This window comes from Plasmodium brasilianum, chromosome 5 (genome assembly GCF_023973825.1).
Source record: "Plasmodium brasilianum strain Bolivian I chromosome 5, whole genome shotgun sequence".
NCBI classification, from domain to species: domain Eukaryota; phylum Apicomplexa; class Aconoidasida; order Haemosporida; family Plasmodiidae; genus Plasmodium; species Plasmodium brasilianum.
This window is the reverse complement of record NC_090118.1, coordinates 662,207-682,040: the sequence shown is the minus strand read 5'-3', so window position 1 is coordinate 682,040 and position 19,834 is coordinate 662,207. Positions and strand designations below refer to the sequence as shown.

The 19,834-nt window shown below is 30.8% G+C and overlaps 6 protein-coding genes across 6 annotated transcripts; 3 read left to right on the top strand and 3 right to left on the bottom strand.

Moving 5' to 3' along the window:
* Positions 1–346: 346 nt before the first annotated feature.
* On the top strand, positions 347–6,309 carry MKS88_001413 (cdc2-related protein kinase 3; the record flags this gene model as incomplete). Its single annotated transcript, XM_067214335.1, has 2 exons — positions 347–4,673; positions 5,078–6,309. The coding sequence occupies 2 exons, from the start codon at positions 347–349 to the stop codon at positions 6,307–6,309; spliced, it is 5,559 nt and encodes a 1,852-aa protein (XP_067074781.1).
* Positions 6,310–7,465: 1,156 nt separating this feature from the next.
* Positions 7,466–8,095, bottom strand: MKS88_001412 (coatomer subunit zeta; the record flags this gene model as incomplete). The annotated part of the gene is made up of 1 exon (XM_067214334.1): positions 7,466–8,095. One exon carries the CDS (start codon positions 8,093–8,095, stop codon positions 7,466–7,468), a length of 630 nt encoding a protein of 209 aa, XP_067074780.1.
* Positions 8,096–10,012: 1,917 nt separating this feature from the next.
* On the top strand, positions 10,013–11,109 carry MKS88_001411 (nuclear cap-binding protein subunit 2; the record flags this gene model as incomplete). The annotated part of the gene is made up of 2 exons (XM_067214333.1): positions 10,013–10,168; positions 10,561–11,109. 2 exons carry the CDS (start codon positions 10,013–10,015, stop codon positions 11,107–11,109), a joined length of 705 nt encoding a protein of 234 aa, XP_067074779.1.
* Positions 11,110–12,020: 911 nt separating this feature from the next.
* MKS88_001410 (GTP:AMP phosphotransferase) lies at positions 12,021–12,701 on the bottom strand (the record flags this gene model as incomplete). The annotated part of the gene is made up of 1 exon (XM_067214332.1): positions 12,021–12,701. The coding sequence occupies one exon, from the start codon at positions 12,699–12,701 to the stop codon at positions 12,021–12,023; it is 681 nt and encodes a 226-aa protein (XP_067074778.1).
* Positions 12,702–14,013: 1,312 nt separating this feature from the next.
* On the bottom strand, positions 14,014–15,474 carry MKS88_001409 (uncharacterized protein; the record flags this gene model as incomplete). The annotated part of the gene is made up of 1 exon (XM_067214331.1): positions 14,014–15,474. The coding sequence occupies one exon, from the start codon at positions 15,472–15,474 to the stop codon at positions 14,014–14,016; it is 1,461 nt and encodes a 486-aa protein (XP_067074777.1).
* A 1,121-nt stretch (positions 15,475–16,595) lies between these two features.
* MKS88_001408 (RING zinc finger protein) lies at positions 16,596–18,893 on the top strand (the record flags this gene model as incomplete). Its single annotated transcript, XM_067214330.1, has 1 exon — positions 16,596–18,893. The coding sequence occupies one exon, from the start codon at positions 16,596–16,598 to the stop codon at positions 18,891–18,893; it is 2,298 nt and encodes a 765-aa protein (XP_067074776.1).
* Between the last annotated feature and the right edge of the window lie 941 nt (positions 18,894–19,834).

Genomic DNA, 19,834 nt, shown 5'->3' with positions numbered 1-19,834 from the left:
ATATTATGTTAGCATTTGTTCAATTATGCATTGCTTTTACCTGAGTGTTCATGCATAGCCCCGTTAATATATACATAAATTTTTCAAAAATAATTTCAATCCATTGCAAGCGCATATTGGAAAGTAGCATATGTTTGATATAAAAAAAGTAATGTATAAAGGGAGGCAAAGGTATAGGTACTGGGTTGAGATAGGTATATAAGTTGTTTGTGTTCGTAAGCGTCTTTTTGTTGTCTTGCATCTTTACTAACATACCATATTTACTGTATCCTTCTTTTGCCACGTCTTCATTTTTCCGCGTCTTCCTTTTTCCTCTTCCCCTTTCTACCACTTCCTTTTTTAAAAGATGGTAAGTGGGGTAGATCGAAATGATTTCTTTCTCGACCTCTTCAGGGGTGGACCGGGTAAGCATATCTGCTCCGGTAGAGAGAATATCCTACTAGAATGCAACAGTCTTGAGGAAGACATAAGAAAAGAATTTATAAAAAATTTGGAGAATCCATCATTTTTATCCAAAGTATCCATGTTTAAAAGAAATTTAATTTATGATTTTTCATTCATTAAAAAAGAAGAAATAAAGAAAAGAATTTGGAATAATTTAGAGATAATAATTGATAGCTTAGGAAGAGAAGATACAATAACAGTTTACAATAATTTAAAAAAATGCTCAGGGGAAGAAGAGAAGGACCTTTTCTTGGGATACTTGAACAACTTTTGCTGGGACGAGGAAAGAAAAGTCGCAAAAAAAGGAGAGAAAAAGAAAAAAAAAAATAAAGGAAACAAAAAAAAAAGAAAAAAATGTGGAAACACAACTGTGGAAAATGGTGAAGAAGAACATAAGATGAGACAGCAACACGAAAAGAGAAAGTGTAAAGGGGTTAGCAGTCGTACGATAATTTACTCTCTGGTTAGAAGTGGTCCTCCTAACAGCTCTATCATTAGCAGTGACCCGCTTAACCGTACTGAGTTGAAGAGCTACTTGCCTGATAACGTTAATTTAGAAAACATTCTGTGGAAACACATAGATGTAAGTAATTACAAACACAAAGGGTTCGGTTACATCAACAAAAGCATCAACACTTTGTGGAATGCCTACATATCTTACAATCTACTGAATACAAATAAATGCAAACAGAAAGATATAGTAGAAGACCTTTTAGAGGCAATCATACAAAAAGAGCACGAACAGATAGGACTTATCGAGGGGTTCAGGAATGAAGACTTGTGCAAAATTTTGAATATACGAAGAGGTGGTAACAAAGAGGAAGAGAATAAAAAGGAGGATGAGAACAAAAAGGAGGAAGAGAACAAAAAGGAGGAAGAGAACAAAAAGGAGGAAGAGAACAAAAAGGAGGAAGAGAACAAAAAGGAGGAAGAGAACAAAAAGGAGGAAGAGAACAAAAAGGAGGAAGAGAACAAAAAGGAGGAAGAGAACAAAACAGAGGAAGAGAACAAAAAGGAGGAAGAGAACAAAACAGAGGAAGAGAACAAAACAGAGGAAGAGAACAAAAAGGAAAAAGATACTGCATCTAACTGTATTAGTATAGGCGAAGTGACCATAACTGATATAAAAGAATACCCTCTTAACAACTTTATGTGTGATGTTCTGTGTTACCCAGGGCAGCTTAGTCCAATGATTATTTTAGAAAATGCATTACATGGTGATAATAAAGGAAATATAAACTATTCCGTGGATGTGTATGATAACCTTATGAACATGTTAATGTGTGGGAAGAGATCGAGCTATGAAAAAGGGGGAGGAGGGGGTGACGACTTTGCGTCCAGAAACATGAGAAAGTTGAAGAAGTGCCTTAACACTAGTAATATTAATTCGACGTTTATTCCTTATGGTGTTCTGTCCTCAACCTCGGCCCCGTTTGTCCCGTTAGCCCCGTTACCTATGTCCACAACGTCTGCTATGCATGCTCCATTAGCCGCACCCATCACGTCCTCCGTGTTTGCCCCATTAGACATATCTACTACGCCCGCCCCCTTTGCCTCTTATGTTCCATCTGCTGTATCTATTACTTCATTAGAACCCCCTTTGAAGGATGTTGTTAACACCCCGGCAGTTACACGAGTGTGCACAACGAAGAACACATGTGTGAGCAAATCGGTCAGTTTCTTCATGTCGACAGAGGAAAGTCAAAAAACATTAACAAGCAATAATTTAAATAAAAAAAGTTGCAATAAATTTCGGATGCTGGAAAGATCGAACAGCACAACTAATAAGGAAACTTTATTGAATGAGTTAAAAGCGAATTGTAGTACTAACGCTAATACGGATGCTAATACTGATGCTAATACTAATGTTAACACCGGTGCTAATACGGATGCTAATACTAATGTTAATACCGGTGCTAATACGGATGCTAATACTAATGCTAATACTGATGCTAATACTAATGCTAATACCGATGCTAATACTGATGCTAATACCGATGCTAATACTAATGCTAATTCTGATGCTAATACTGATGATGCTAACACTGATGCTAATGCTAATACTAATGCTAATGCTAACACTGATGCTAATGCTAATACTAATGCTAATGCTAACACTGATGCTAATGCTAATACTAATGCTAATGCTAATGCTAATACTAATGCTAATGCTAATACTAATGCTAATACTAATGCTAATACTAATGCTAATGCTAATGCTAATGCTAATGCTAATGCTAATGCTAATGCTAATGCTAATGCTAATGCTAATGCTAATACTAATGCTAATACCAATGCTAATGCTAATACCAATGCTAATGCTAATACCAATGCTAATGCTAATACTAATACCGATGCTAATACTGATGTTAACATTAACTTTAGCACTAGTATGATCACCAACATTAACAAGCCGTGTAAGGAAGATCCGACAAATAAATTCTATAGTAATATTAAGCTAAGCGATGGTATCAGCAATCTTGAGAAGGATCCCAACATAATCATAAAAATAAAGAAAGAAATACTTAGAAAAGCAAAGGCAAGAAGCTTAAGAGCACAAGCAGAAAAAGAATATGAAAAACATTTATACGAGTTAATCTTAAACTCACTTAAAGGGGAAATAAAAATGAATGTAAAAAATTTTGTTAAAATACATCAAGTAGGACAAGGTGCATATGGGGATGTATGGATGGCAGAGGACATTACAAATAATAAAAGAGTTGCTTTAAAAAAATTAAAATTAAATGGAAATAAAGAAGGGCTAGCTAAAACGTATATACGAGAGATATCTATTCTAAATTTACTAAAACATAAAAATATTGTTGAACTAATGGGGGTTATATATACAAAAATTCCAAATGACGATGATTCAGACCGAATGGACGACTTTCCCTCTGATCAATACCAAAAAAGGGAAGTAGAAGAAGAGGCGGATAAAAAAAACATATGCAATGTTACTGTATCATTGAGCGATGCAATGAAAAAGCGTAAATTGCAATTGTCCATAATGGGAAAGGGGGACAAAGTGTGTGGGAAACAATCTGGGTGTAGCTTGTTATCAGGCACATCACGTGGGTTGGCGATAGATAGGTTACGTAGTTCTACAGAAGATTCATCGATTACTGCATCGACGGACTCGTCGCTTTACTCATCGACAGAATCGTTACTATCTTCTGCACGCTCCTCATCAACGGACTCGTCGCATTACTCGTCGACCCGCTCGCGCGCCTCATGGATGAAGTCCGCGCAAAGCAAAGGAGAAGAAAAGATGTCCATATGGATGGTGTTTGAGTATGTACCTTTTGACTTATCAGGATATTCTGAACTGCTAAGGGAAGAAAGAACACAACGAGAGAGATATAAAAATGAAAATTTGTTTACTATAGGAGAAATAAAAAATATATTTTTACAATTGTTGAGTGCTTTAGATTATTGTCATAAGAATAATATAATACATAGAGATATAAAAATAGCTAATTTACTTATTGATAAAAATGGAATATTAAAATTAGCTGATTTTGGATTAGCTAGATATCATACGAATATGACTTCATCCAATATGACTAATAGAGTTATAACCTTATGGTATAGACCTCCAGAATTATTATTAGGTTCAGAGTATTATTCATCAGCTGTTGATATGTGGAGTTGTGGTTGTGTATTAGCTGAGTTAGTTACTAGTAATCCTTTATTTTCAGCTGAAAATGAAACAGATATACTAAAATTAATTGTAAATAAATTAGGTCTTCCTAATGATAAAGATATGAAATTTTTAAAAAATTTACCATATTGGAATGATATAGCATTTAATCCTATTCATCCAAATAATATTAATAATGTCAATCCGAACAAAATGATTGACACTGAGAATGCTATTAGAAATATACAAGGTGTAGGAGATATAGGATTAGATCTAATTAAAAAATTATTAAGGTGGCAACCATATGAAAGACTAACTGCTTTTAATGCTCTTAAACATCCATGGTTCAAAATCAATCCTTTACCTGAAAAAATACATCAACGAGATAATATTAAAGCTGCTCATAGTTATATGACTAAGAGTTATAAAAAGAGAGATTGTCCTAAAATTAATTTTAGAAAAATTAATGAAAATTTTAGGTTTTTGAATGTTGGAAATTATAGAACAGCTTTCTTTCTCGGAAAATACAAAGAGAGGCAGGCTCAAGTCGCATCCCTCCAGGCATTCTCCTCGTGTGCGGGCCCCCAAGGTGCGTCTTCCGGTGCATGCGCATTACCATGTGTGGGTGTGCTGTGCATAAGTGCGTTTGCTTAAATTGGCTGAACAGATTGAAGTATTGCATTATTACTATTTTATTATTACTATTTTATTATTACTATTTTATTATTACTATTTTATTATTATTATTTTAGTATTCTTTTATTATTACTATTTTATTATTATTATTTTAGTATTATATTATTATTTATTATTTTTATTTTTTGTTTTTATTTTATTATTTTATTACCCCTTTGAGATGCACTTCAAGCATTCTTGCGCAAGTGCAGGCATGGAAAAAGACTCTCCCATATGTTCCTTTTTGCCAATTTGCACACCCCTACTAGTGTACGTACTTATCCCAGTGCACCCATGTATTCGTATTTTTCATAACAGGTAAAACGGAAAAGGAAAAGATGGACCTAAAAGTTAAGGCAGAGAATGAAAAAAGAGAATCAGAAAATAAGAAGGACAGAGCAGCAGCAGAACGAGGAGCAGTTGACGGAGTAGCGGTCAAACGAGGGGAACTCGACAGAGGAGCTGCTGGAAGATCGGGGAATGACCACAGTAACAGAAGAAAGTTGAAGCCCTTTTTCAAACAGCTGGACGATACTAATATTGTCAGAACATATAGAGACGAATATAACATAAGGACTAGTAGCAAAAAAGATGACTACTTGTCAAGGGAAGACCGCAAAAGTGTGTTACCGTATGATGTTAAAAAAGAATATATATTAAAAGAGGATGAAAAAAGGAGAGTAGCACAAAGAGAAAGGTATTACAATTATAAATTTAAGAAGCTTTATAAGGAGGAGAGTCATAGTCAAAGTTATCGAAGCAAATACAGAGACGAAAAACGGTGGGGAGAGATAGATTCAGAAAGGAGGAAACATTCATATAATTATAAAAGCATATACAATGAAGAGTTGTTTAGACACAAAATGATCTACAGGAGTAAGGAAAATAAAAGTCGGGATAGGGACTGGTATTATAGAGAGAGAACTAGAGACTGGGACAGGTACAGAAATAGAGCCATGGACAGGAGTAGGGATGATAGAAGTAGGGATAGAAGTATGCATAGGAGTAGGGATGATAGAAGTAGGGATAGAAGTATGCATAGGAGTAGGGATGATAGAAGTAGGGATAGAAGTATGCATAGGAGTAGGGATGATAGAAGTAGGGATAGAAGTATGCATAGGAGTAGGGATGCTAGAAGTAGGGATAGAAGTATGCACAGGAGTAGGGATGCTAGAAGTAGGGATAGAAGCAGAGTATGGCACAGAGGCAGAAGCAGAAGCAGAAGCGGAGGAAGAGAGGAGTGGGAGAGGGAGAGGGAGAGAAAAAGGGAAAAAGACATAGAGAAGGAGAAAGGAAAAGGCAAGGAAAGAGATAAGGAGGTAGGCAGAACAACGGATAAGAAGCGAGATAAGGGGGGAGGAAGAACAACGGATAAGGAGCGGGATAAGGAAGGAGGCAGAACAAAGAGTAAGGAGGTGGAAAGGACTACGGGTAAGGAGCAAGAGGGGGAGAAGCATAAAGAGGGAGAAAAAAGTGCACACAAAAAAAGCAGTAAAGATAACACGAATAATAGTGATGAACGCCAAAAAAAAAGAGCAAAAAAGGCATAAGTTAGGCGTAGAAGACGTTAAAGGTGAAAGATATAAAAAAAAAAAAAAATTAATTAATTAATTGTGAGTGTAAAGAGGGCTATAGCCATGCCGATTATTTTTACGCAGTGCTCCATTTTAAATAATATAAATAATTCCTGTGCTTCAAACATGTTCAGAATCATTTTGGCAAAAAATTATGCAAAAAAAAAAAAAAAAAAATTATAAAAAGATGGAAAAATTCTCGTTTTAGTAAAGTCAAGGAGGAAAAAGCATCACATGCCTCAGAAGAAAATAATGTACAAGAGGGACTGAACATATTATAAGGAAACCATGCCCATGTTCATTTAAATGCTAGGCGGATGAAAGTCATTAAGGCTTAATATATATAAAAATTATTAGCACATGTGTAAATTATGCAGCTATAAAGAAAAATTATCTTCACATGAAAAAAGACGTACATTATATAGGTACGTGTTGCTTCTCCATGTACACACACGTGCACAAACACTTGTGTGTAACTGTAAAAATGGCTCTTTCTCCCGTGATATTATATATATACATATATATATATATATATATATATATATATATATATTCAAAAATGTTTTGACGTCAATTATGTGAGTACAATAGCGCACATGTAGGGGCAAATGTGAGTAAATTATTTTTCCTGAATATTAAGACAGTAAGAGTAACTCTTTTTACCTTGTATAATCAGATCTTTTTTATTATTTTCCTATTCTATCGTATCAATTTTTTTTTTTCTTATCCTATCTTATCAATTTTTTTTTTTCTTATCCTATCTTATCAATTTTTTTTTTTCTTATCCTATCTTATCAATTTTTTTTTTGTTTTTATTAAATTAAGGGGACTGCATACATGGGTACATGCACAAATATATATGTTCACGCACAAGCGTGCAAAATGGGTAAACATCATTTTTGGAGTAAAAAGCTCCCCTTTAAACTTTATTAACGGTATCTTTTTAAAAATTACTGCACTTACAAAAATTATGCAAAGGGATGGAAATGGAATATAGGAAAGCTTTTCCCCTCTCCACGCTGCTACACGTAAGCATGAAGAGCAAGCGGACCGGACGTAGGAACAGTACGTCGGTCAATCTGAGCAAATTGGTAATTAAGTTTTCCTAGAGAACTCGAAGATAACATTGGGACTACGTTCCGCTAAGTAAACTCCTTATTATGTTTTCCTTGGCTGATGATATGGCCTGATTGAGAGGGGTGTGTTCTTGTAAATCCCCTTCATGCATGTACAATCTATTAATAATAACATCCGAATTTGTTTCCATAATAATACCACTATCAGCTATTTCATCTAAAATTAAATAAACTGAATCGAGTTTATCGATCAACTGTTTTTTACCTATTTGGTTATTTGTAATATTGTTTAGGGACTGCTCAACTGTTTGTATTATTTCATTTAGTATTATTTCATTATCATTTTCATCTCCAACTATATAAATACTAACATCATTTATGGATAAGTATAAAATAATATATTTATTTATTACTAAAATTTCTGTTTCGTTAGAATTACACCCTAACTTTTTAGCTTTATCAGTAATATCACTTTCAAATAATTTTTGTTGTTCTGATGTTTTTAAATTATTATATAATGTACCATCATATGGATAGTTTAACGACTCTTTACTACAACCTGTATTATTCAGTTTATCATCTCCTTTGGGAGTCAATTTGTCATTGTAATATTTGACTGCAATTCTGTTTCCATCCGTATCTAAAATGAGTATAGCTTCTAGCTGCTTTATCGAAACGGACTTCATCTTTTTATTTTATTCTATTTTATTTATTTATTTTTTTTTTTTGGATAGTTATTCTTCTCCCTTGATTATAAATATTGCGCAAACGTGAATGCATCTTACGACCACAACAAATGATTCAGTTGTTACGCAAATATTTTGTATATATACGCGCGCATGAACATGTGCATGTAAAATGTACGATCGTTTGTTTACGTGAGTGTTACACGCACGTTATACGCCAACCCGTACACATGTAAAAATATATATATAAACAAACACACACACATACACATATATATATATATATATATATATATATATTATATATATATATATATATATACATATATTTCAAACGAATGCCTTTTACACAATGAAAAGGCGTGTCTGCACTTGTCCAAGTATTTAATTCTTAGAAATGTCAACGAATATAAATTAGCTTTGGGGGGTGGGTTGAAAGTTCTCTCATCCCCTTGTTTGCATTACCATATAGTGATTATAAATGAACATTAAATCTATAATAATTAAAAGTAAAGCGCATGTTTGCCTTATCGTACCCCATTAAACATGTCGAAAAAATGGATCATTTGTTTTTTTCACGTGCAAGTTTATACGGATATGCATACATAGTACAGGTTTATGCGGTTAATATGAATACATATACAAGTATGCAAACAGTAATGTATACATATATTCGTACATTTAAATGCATGTACATATGTTAATACCCATGTATGCATATACAACTCATGGGTGTTAACTCGTCTGCTTAAATTAAAAAAAAAAATAAAGGGGAACCATTCAAACTATCGATGAAAACATGATAAAAAGGAAAAACATTGTTCCCTTTTTTCCTTTTTCAATTTTTTTGATGATAAGCAAACGTATATGTGTTAACTTTTGTTTTCAATTAAAATTCTTTCACGCTTTAGTAAGTTTTCGCATAGAATAAATCGTAAAAAAAATAAACTTAATTTTTCTGAACATTTTGCCGTTAATACATTGCGCATATTACTTATTTGATCATCTGTGTACAAAAATGTAAATATACAAACGTGTATGAACATATGCATATATATATATACAAACGTGCATGTACACATATACATATATTATATTATATACATATATTATATTATATACATACATAATATTATATGCATATATATATATATATATATATATAATTAGTGTGGCAAATTCAGCCGAACGAAACATCCCCTTAGTTTAGGTTTTCCTATGCTTTTAATTTATTATTTAATTAAAAAGCAATATCGTAAATTTTTTTTTTTTTTTTTTTTTTAACATTCGGCAAAAATGATTTTTATCATTTGAATTTCTACATACAAAGCATATATATAAATATATACTTATGTCAGCATATATACGTATATACATAAATATATTGCTCTTCTAATGTGAAAAGAACCTTTTTACGTCGTTATAAAAATTTAATTTTTTCTACTTATCTATTTTTTCCCCATCTTTATGGTTAGCGCATTATTTATAATTTTTCGTTAATCGTAGTACTGAAGCTATTTTTTTTTTATTTTTTAATTTTTAATTTTTTAATTTTTAATTTTTTAATTTTTAATTTTTAATTTTTAATTTTTTAATTTTTAATTTTTTAATTTTTAATTTTTTAATTTTTAATTTTTTAATTTTTAATTTTTTTATATTTTTAGTCTTATTATTTTATGCTTTTTTAAAATTATTTATAAGAGAGAAGAATAAGAGACTTTCCTTTTTTTTTTTTTAACGGCTGTTTGAGTTTGTATCCATTGTACATACCTACGTAGACATAAACATAAGTACTGGTATTCTTAAGTACAAGCACAACTAATAATATAGTGGTATACCGACATACAAGTATATTGACATACGGACGTACATTATAGAAAGGGGTAATATTAGTACGAACTGCGGCGCTAGTAGAACATGACACATTTATACGAGGAGGTTTACAAGAAAAGAAAATATTTTGACCGGGCCTTATGCAATGATTATGAAGACTGGTTAAACAAAATTCAATTTTCAAAAACTGTATATATTGGAAATTTGTCCATTTATACAACAGAGCAGCAAATATATGAGGTGAAACAAAGAAGAATAATATGTATTTTATTATATATATAAGTTTAACACATAGTATGTTGTATTGTCCATATATCAATTTTATATTTTTTATTTTAAATAGCTATTTTTTTGAGGTTAAAAATTCTGAACATTTCCTGAACTGTTCATAAATAATTAGCTTCACGTGGCATTCAAATGTTGATTTACACGTGTGTGCAAGTGCACGCCGTTTGGGCATGTTGTATTTGTTTGTCTGAAAATATAAGCAAATATATATGTATGTATATGTATATATATATGTACATATATATGTACCCATTTTTACACATATGTTCACCCATGCACATATATCCATGTTGGTAAATTTTTTTTTTTTTTTTTTTTTTTTTTTTTTTTGGAATTCCTCGCAGCATATGTGCAAGGCAGGTGATGTTGAAGACATAATTATGGGTCTGCACAGAACGGAAAAATTCCCATGTGGCTTTTGTTTTGTGGTTTATAAAAAGAAAGAAGGTTATACTCAAGCTGTTAATTTTCTTAACAATTCAATACTAGATGGTAGGATTATAAGAGTTGATGAAGATTTAGGGGTAATAGGAAAAAGAAAATATGGAAGAGGAAAAACGGGGGTACAAAAAAGAGATGAAAGAAATAAATATTATGATGAAGATAGACCAAAAGTGCTTGATAACTTAGTGGATTATAATTTAATTACAAAAAAAAGAAAATATGATAATACGAATGTTAATAATACATATTATGAAAGAAATGTTAAACAAAGGACTTTAATCAATAATAATTCTCTTTATTCGAATGATTTTAGAAATAATAAACAAGTCAACTTAAAACCAACTGTTACGCTGTACCCAAATGTACAACATTTAATGACATTTGGTAGAAATAAAAATAACAGATTGTATAATTTTCACACGAAAAGGGATAGAAAAAAATATGGGTAAATTTAATTTTTATATTTTTCTATTATTTTATTTTTTTTTTTATTATTTTATTGTGATATTTTTATTTTTTTTATCGCATTGTGCATGTTTTTACATGTACTTGCCTTATATGGTCAAACTCCTTTTCACGTACCGAGCGAACTTCGTCATTCTTTGTCACTACTGTTACTTCTGAATTATTTAACATGGTGTGCATCTTATATATATATATATATATATATATATATATATATATATATATATACACCCATACGTGTGTATGCGCACATGTTGATGTTATCGTTTACTTTTTTATTTTATTTTTCATTCATCTAGTGGTGTTATCTTTTATCCATAACTTTATTCCCATTATACATTTTGCGTTATACCCTTAACTCTAACCTTTATGTTTTTTGTTTGTTTTACTTCCTCTTCTCTCCCCCTACTTCAATTTCCAAAAAACTGGTAAGTCAAAAGGATAACATATGTCACTCATGGGCGCATGGGCATATATGGTGCATGTAATTAATATTTGCATCTTCTCACTTTTGGTACTAATGAAAATATACATAATTATGATTATTTTTTATTTTATTTTAACCATTCGGAGAAAACAAAAAAAAAAAAAAAAAATTGGTACAATGAACAATTTTTATTTCATTTTTAATAAAAGATTTTACTTCACTGCTAAATTTTTCCTTCTTGACATATATATACAAAAGCAGCTAACTTAAGTTCCTTTTTTTTTTTTTTTTTTAAAGGAGCATTGAAAGGGGACATTCATGTCTACACAAACGTGCGCGTAAACACGTGTACACACACACACGCGCACATACATATATATATATATATATATATATATATACCCCCATATAATGGAAAGCAAATGAACCCAACTCGTTCACTCCTCCCACGTAGCTGCGCAAATATGACTAAAAATATTTCATAATAACATTGTAAAACCTATCGAAGTCTCTTACCCCTTTTTTTATCTCGAAATCTACAATATTGTAATTTAAATTTTTAAAAAAATTAAGAACAGGTACGTTGCTCGCTTCATATGCATTCAATCTATAAGCAATAGTTTCACTAGTATCATCATTTCTTTTTATTAGATTTGCTTTTCCTCTACATATTTTACACTCCTTTGATGGTAAGAGGGGAGGCATATCATAACTGTTAACTCTAATATCTGTAACATTAAAACAGCTGTTACATGTAGAGCAAATTCTTCTTCCCAGCAGTTTTTGAATTAAAATGTATTTCGGTAAAAATATATTAACAAATATGTCAATACCTGTCATATTTCTTAATTTTTCACTTTGAATTAGATTTCTTGGAAATCCATCTAATATAAAACCTTTGTAATAACATCTTTCATCTGTATAACATTGTTTTATTTCTTCTTCTACAATATTTATAATTATACTATCTGGAACAAGATTTCCACTTTTGACTATTTTGTTTACTTCTTTACCTATATTTGAATTATTTTTTATTTCCTTTCTTAAAATGTTCCCAATGTTTATATGTTTTAAATTTTCTTTTTTTGATAAAATTTCTGCAAAGGTGCCTTTACCTACCCCAGGCGCGCCGAACAGCACAATTTTCATCATGCGATATTTCAGGTAGGAGTTTATGAATGACTGCAGTCTTGGTTTTGCATTTTTTGATTTTTCTTATATTACATTTATATTACATTTATTTTGCTTTTTTTTTTTTTTTTTTTTTTTTTCTTCATCTTTTGGCGAAAATAATATTAATTATGGGGAGGTTCTTCCGGAAAAAGGAAGCACGCCGTTTCTACCTTGTGCATACATATATGTATGCATGTATATATGTTGTATGTGCATGTTTATATAAGTATAAATGTATATAAATTAATGCACATGTACATTCACGTGAATTTATGCGTACGTGAGTACATTCGCACGTTTAATTTCTTTTCCTTTTTTGCTTTCGCTTTTGTTAAAATTTATCCAGAACCGTAGCTGTACATAAAAAATTGTTTCCTTATATCTGCTGAGTTTTCAACCATTCTATTAATTTGCCGAAACTGGTATATATTCTTTGTACGATAGTTAAACGAATCGATCAAAAGCAATGACGTCAAATGGGCGTTGTGATTAAAAGGAAATCACGCATTCTGTTAAATGTAAGCTTTTACAAATTCAATTAATTTTGCATATGTCAAAAAAAAAAAAAAAAGAAAAAATGAAATACAAAAATAAATGGGTAAATATATGCGTATACATATAAGCAAGGATAAACGAATAAATTCTTTTATAAATGAATAATTAAAAAAAATATGGCCAATTCAGAATTAATATGGCTAATTCAGAATTAATATGGCTAATTCAGAATTAATATGACCAACTCAGAATTAATATGACCAACTCAGAATTAATATGACCAACTCAGAATTAATATGACCAACTCAGAATTAATATGACTAATTCAGAATTAATATGACCAATTTAGAATAATTATGACCAATTCAAAATTAATATGACCCGTTCAGAATTAATATGACCAATTCAGAAATTTTGCTTTCACCTTGCACACATAATTACACATATAAATGGACATACGTACACCAGATTTTTATAGTTTATTTTTCTTCTGCGAAATATAAACCCCCTGTTTTCATTTCAATTTCATAGCAAAACGACGTTGTGCGAAAATGTGGCATACGATGCGAGTACTATAGTGGCAAATTGTTGTACACTCCCGATCGCAAGTTGGAATTGGCATATATACACATATATATGTATATATATATATGTGTGTGTGTATGTATATACATTGACACACATTTGGATGTTAATTTTACCTCCTTACCCTGTTCATGTTTTTTTTTCCTCCTGCCGTTCATACGCCTATACCCAGCTAATGTTTTCCCCGTTTGATTGCTTCACTCTGAGCTCACTCGTACAAATAATCCTCTATCAAGTAGTTGAGATTTTTCCTGAACGACCTGAACAAGTCATAATTAATTTTTTGAAAAATTTTTTTCAAGTAAAAAAGGAAAACATTCATTTGATTAGAATAAATATTGTCATTATAGGAGGTGCTCATTGGAACAAAAAAAATGTTATGATATTGTTTTAATTTTTTATCATTTGCCATCTTTAATAGGTATTGTAAATTTTCAAAAGAATTTAAAATAATATCTGGTTTTGGCAGACAATATTCGAAGAAATGGTTTTTATAATATTTTAAAAAAATTTTATAAAAATTATATGCTTGATCGTATGAAAAAAAAATAGGCACATATTTTTTTTTATCACTTGTTTCTAGTTGTATAATTAAGAAGGGATCATTTTTTTTTTCTTTCCCCTCTCTCTCTTTTTTTTTTTTTTTTTCTTTTATAGTACTATCATTGGTGGTACTACCATTTTCTGTAATTACTTTATCATCTCCTTCTCCAGTAACATCATTACCATCTTCAATAGTGCAGGTGATAAAAACATTTGGATATAGTTCAACTTTGACTTTGACATCATTTTTTAAATTTTTGTGAAAAAAAAATTGATAAAAATATTTTTTTATAGGAGACTTATACAACCTTATCTTGTTAATATAATATATGGGTGTACCATAAAACACTTTCTTATTTTTCAAAATATTTTGTAATTCATTATAATGTGGTATTAGAATAAAGTCGATTTTTAAATTATAGCTGTTTTTTATTTTCTGGAAATATTCTAAATTAGTCGGTTTAATTTTTGACCCAAAAAATAATTTATTCTTTTTTTTTTCTTTTAAATTTTTATTGAATAAATGTACAATGTCATCTCTGTACGCTTCCGCGGTTTTTACGTCAAAAAAAAAAATCCCCACGCAATTGTTGTTGTGTATTTTATTTAAATTTATCTCTTCCCTGCTCTTTTCGTTATATTTGACAACTGGAAATAGCAGATCACTGTTCTCCTTTTCCGGGCAAACTACATCATACTGAAAGTTGTTACTGCTGCTACTGCTGCTATTGCTGCTATTGCTGCTACTACTGCCACCCCCGTTGTAGTTGACCCCCTGTTCGTCACTGCAGTGGTAAGCATCACTCTCCTTCTTTTGGCTTTTCGTTATTTCATCACTGCCATAGTCCCAGTTAAACGATAAAATAACCTCATCAAACTCATTAGTTACTACATATAAAGGAATATTTTCTAAATTTTTCATTTCATATCTATTCTTTTCTTTTTTTGGAAAAATAAAATTCAATTTTCTTATCAATTTGTGCTTCTTCGTTATATGTAATATCTCCTTTCTCATGGGACTTATTATATGCACATGGTCATATAATACTACCACTCTTTTGCTCCTAACTAAAAATAATTGTAACCAGCATAGAAAAAACCTAGATAAGTACAATAACATACTCATTTTACAAAACTGCCTCTTCACAGGTTTTAGAACTAATGGCCCAAATAGGATGAAGTCGCATAGTAATTCGAGGCATTTCAAGAAAAAAAAAAAAAAAAGAGAAAAAAAGAAAAATGAAAAATGAAAAAATAAATTTCAAAATTGCAAAGTGTCAAAACTATCCTTCCTTTTTTGCTTGGTTTTTTGTTTCGTTTTTTACTTCTTTTGTTTTTCTTATTTTTTCTTATTTTTTCTTATTTTTTCATATTTTTTCATATTTTTTCTTATTTTTTCATATTTTTTCATATTTTTTCATATTTTTTCTTATTTTTTCATATTTTTTCATATTTTTTCTTATTTTTTCTTATGTTTTGTTTTGCTGTTTTTATTCTTATTTTTTCTGCTCTCCCATTTTTACTTTTTAATTTTTTAGTTTTTATTAATTTAAAATATTTTTTTTTATTTTCTTCATTTTTTTAATTTTCTTTATTTTCTTTAGCTTCTTTATTTTCTTTACTTTCTTTATTTTTTGATTTCCCTCTTTTTTAGCGCATTTAAAATTTGCAAATAAGAATTGCATTTTTTAGCGGAGCACAGTTGGATATTGCCTGTTGGTTCGTTCTTCTTCGCTTGTTCTGTATATTCCGAAACGGCTTTACACATATAAGTGATTGCATGTATATACATACATACGTACGTACATACATGTATAATTACACACATACGTACGTACATACATGTATAATTACATACATACATATGTAATTACATACATGTATAATTACAAACGTACATAATTAGGTACGTACATGCATAATTACATACGTTAATACATAGGTACATGAATGTATATGTGTGTATGTTCTTCTTATAAGCGATTGTTGCCCTCTGTTTAACAGGTCCTCGAGAGTAAACCCACGTTTATATTTTTAATGTGTTATGCACTGTGAATGCAGCGCGTTTAAACAAAATATATGGTATAGATTTACAGGGACGATATTGTAGGTACACAGTTTTGTAAGTTAACGGCTTTATGATTTGCCGATATACACATATAAAGAGTTCATGATTGGATATAGAACCATTAACAACCTATAGTGCACGTTGAGGAATAATTTCTCTTTTTTTCTGATAGGTGAAACATGGATGCACATGCGTATGAAAACAGTCTGGGTATTGGAAGCGACTTGAGGAATAATGCATTTAACCAAGTAGGTGATATTAAAATGGATAGAAAAAATTATTTACAAGAAATTAGAATGAACATTAAAAAACAAGTAGATATATTCATGAATAGATTCCTTCCTATGAATATAAAAAGAGAGGACAAACGATTTGTAGTTATAATTGAAAAAAAGAAAAATTACGATAACTTTCGATGCCCTATATGCATGTTAGTATTTTTCAAGCCAGTAATAACGAAATGTGCTCATATATTTTGCAAAGAATGTATAGAACAAGCTTTCAATAAATTTAATTATTGTCCTATGTGTAGAAAAGACATAAAAGAATTCAAACTAGAAGATGTATCTAATAGATTTTTAGGAAGAGAATATGAAACAATTAAAGTTCGATGTTGTAAATGTAGAGAAATTACAAATATACAAAATTATGAACAACATTTACAAAGTCATTACGAGGGTTCCATGGATAGTATAAATCATAGTGTGAGTAGGTACCATACTATACATGATAAGAAAGAGCATAAAACATTTAGCAGTCTGAATTGTTATAATAATGATGGAAAAGGTAAACAATATGATCAATCATGTAACACTTTCAATATTTCTGTTGAATCAGTTAATCCATTTTTTAAGAAATTTTATTCCTTTTTTAATAAAAGAATAAAAATTGACGATATGCATGAATTTATAAAATGTGTACAAGAAGGGGACGAGGGAGTAGACATACAAATACATAATATACATCTGATGTTTGGGAAAAAAAGTGCACAAGGGGATAGTCCGTACAAAACTGTAGATATAGATGATATCACGTGTGATGCTTTTCTTATCGTTCAGTTAAAAAGGAAAAAAGTAAAAAGATCGAAAGGGTCGGGTGAGAAATTTGCAGGATTTATGAGCAAATTTTCTAACTCGACCTGCAATTTAACAGGATCATCATCCCATTTCATATTTGGGAATACAAAAAGAGCAGGTAGTACTACCTTACTAATAACAAATGAGGACATTTTACAAAGCGGAAAGGATATAGATGAACAAAAGAATAAGACAAAGAAGATGTATAGTGATGAACGTTATGACATGTTTCAGATGAAGATGCTAAGAAAAAACAAATCAAATAAATATGTATTTGTCCTTTTTGAATATAATGCAAAGAATTTATTTTTTACAGTATTGAAGAACATTCCAATTTTTAAGAACATGTATATGACAAGGATAGTTACATTTGCGGCGAAGGGGAATACGCACAGGGGCGTGCACAACGATGGCGATGGAATACATAACGATAACCCGGATTCTCGTAATAAATATACAGACGAACAGAAATTAGAACAACTCTTCTCCGTGCTTAAGGAAAAAACAATATCGAATACATACCACAAATATTTTTATAACTCTCTTCATTTGTTTTCTGATATCGTTGACAAGTGGAATAGCAAATGTGTTGAATTGTATGTGGATGACGCTGCTGAGTACAGTGCTGACTCGTTCGTGGTTCAGGAGTCCGTCCTGCATTTTGAAAAAAAAGATTATTATTTTAAAAACAACTATGTGATGGATCATGAGTTGATGTTTTTTCTCTTTTACTTGAAATATGAATTTGCAGTGCCAAGTTGCATGGAGTATACTACGTTATACTGTGAGGAGTTTCTTAATAAAATTTTATGTAATGACAGCGATAGTAGAAGTAATGACAATAGTGGTTGTGATTGCAATGCTGGAAATAGTAAGAACTGCAGACCGCTTGACTACACAATCCTAATAACGGATGTTTATACATATAAGGACCAGCACCTAAGTGAGTACGAGAAGGATGCACAACATAAAGACGAACAACCTTTGTGTGCACCTAGGATTTTTTCCGCCGGAAAAGATAATGTAAACATTAATATAGTTCTTCGAATGAAGAGGGGAAAGGCAAAAAAACAGGACCAGTGGATGGGGGAGAGCAACTGTTTGGGAAAAGGAAGAAAGATGAGCACCTGTACTAGTACCAATTACAAAGATCTGCAGAATTATGATAACATTCAAGATCTATGCTATTTAAATTTTTCTTATTCTGAAAAAGGATTTCAGTGGCATGTTGACAAGTCGTTCCATTTTATAAATGATATAGAACATAAACAAATAAAAGTTTTCTGCAGTATCGATAAATTAATGCTCTTCTTTTTTAGTATAAGAAATAAAAAGTACAACTCGATTTTTTGGAATTCCACTCATCTTTTGCAGTACCTACTGCACTACTGTGGGGAGTGAGAAGAGGGTACAATTAGTTAAAAAATGGTAAAAAAAAAAAAAAATAAAAAATAAAAGAATGAAAAAAAATAAAGTAAAAAAGGAGTGCATTTTAGCCCCTTCCGAAATTCATTACGTCTTATTTACGTCCACAGGTGCACAGTTACTACTGAATGAAAAATAGACGCGCAATTTTATTTTCATCATCCTTTATCTTTTTTATTCCTCCCCCCCCTTTACTTTTCTAGTTTTATCATTTTTACGCGAAAGGGAAAATTGCTTTTTTTTTTTTTTTTTTTTTTTTGTGCTATTTGTTTTATGATAACATGGCATGTAGTGAACTGGCAGTTGCGAGTATGAAAACGGGACGGGCGCGCGTTCGTGCTCAATAATGTGAGAGTTTTGAGGCCCCCACTCATTTGTGCACCTATTCGTCAGTTCATTCATTTGTTCGTAACATGTTCGTTAATTCATTCAATTATTTATATATTTTATTTTTTATTTTATTTTTTTATTTTTTTTCTATATTTATTTTGTTCCCCCTTTAGCCCTTTCAAGTCGCGCGCAAATAAAATTTCAATATGTAAAGAGAAGAATATTTTATTTAAAAAAAATTTATGTACAAATCATTCAAAACTGCATTTATATGTATACAGTACAGAGTTATTCTGAACATGCAAGGTCCTTTTTCAAAGAAGTTACTTTTTTTTTTTCGTATTTACTTATCCAGACAATTGCATTTATATTACCTTTTCGAAGGACGAAAGGCATTTTTCCACACACGTTACGTGCGTCGTGTGCGCTAAAAAGTATATATCTATATCTATATCTATCTATATATATATATATATATATATATATGTATATGTATATGTTTGTACATGTGTATGTGTAGGTGCACACGTACATACGTAACACAGCCACGTTACACTGGGGTTATTTCGCTATTTAAAAAAAAAAAT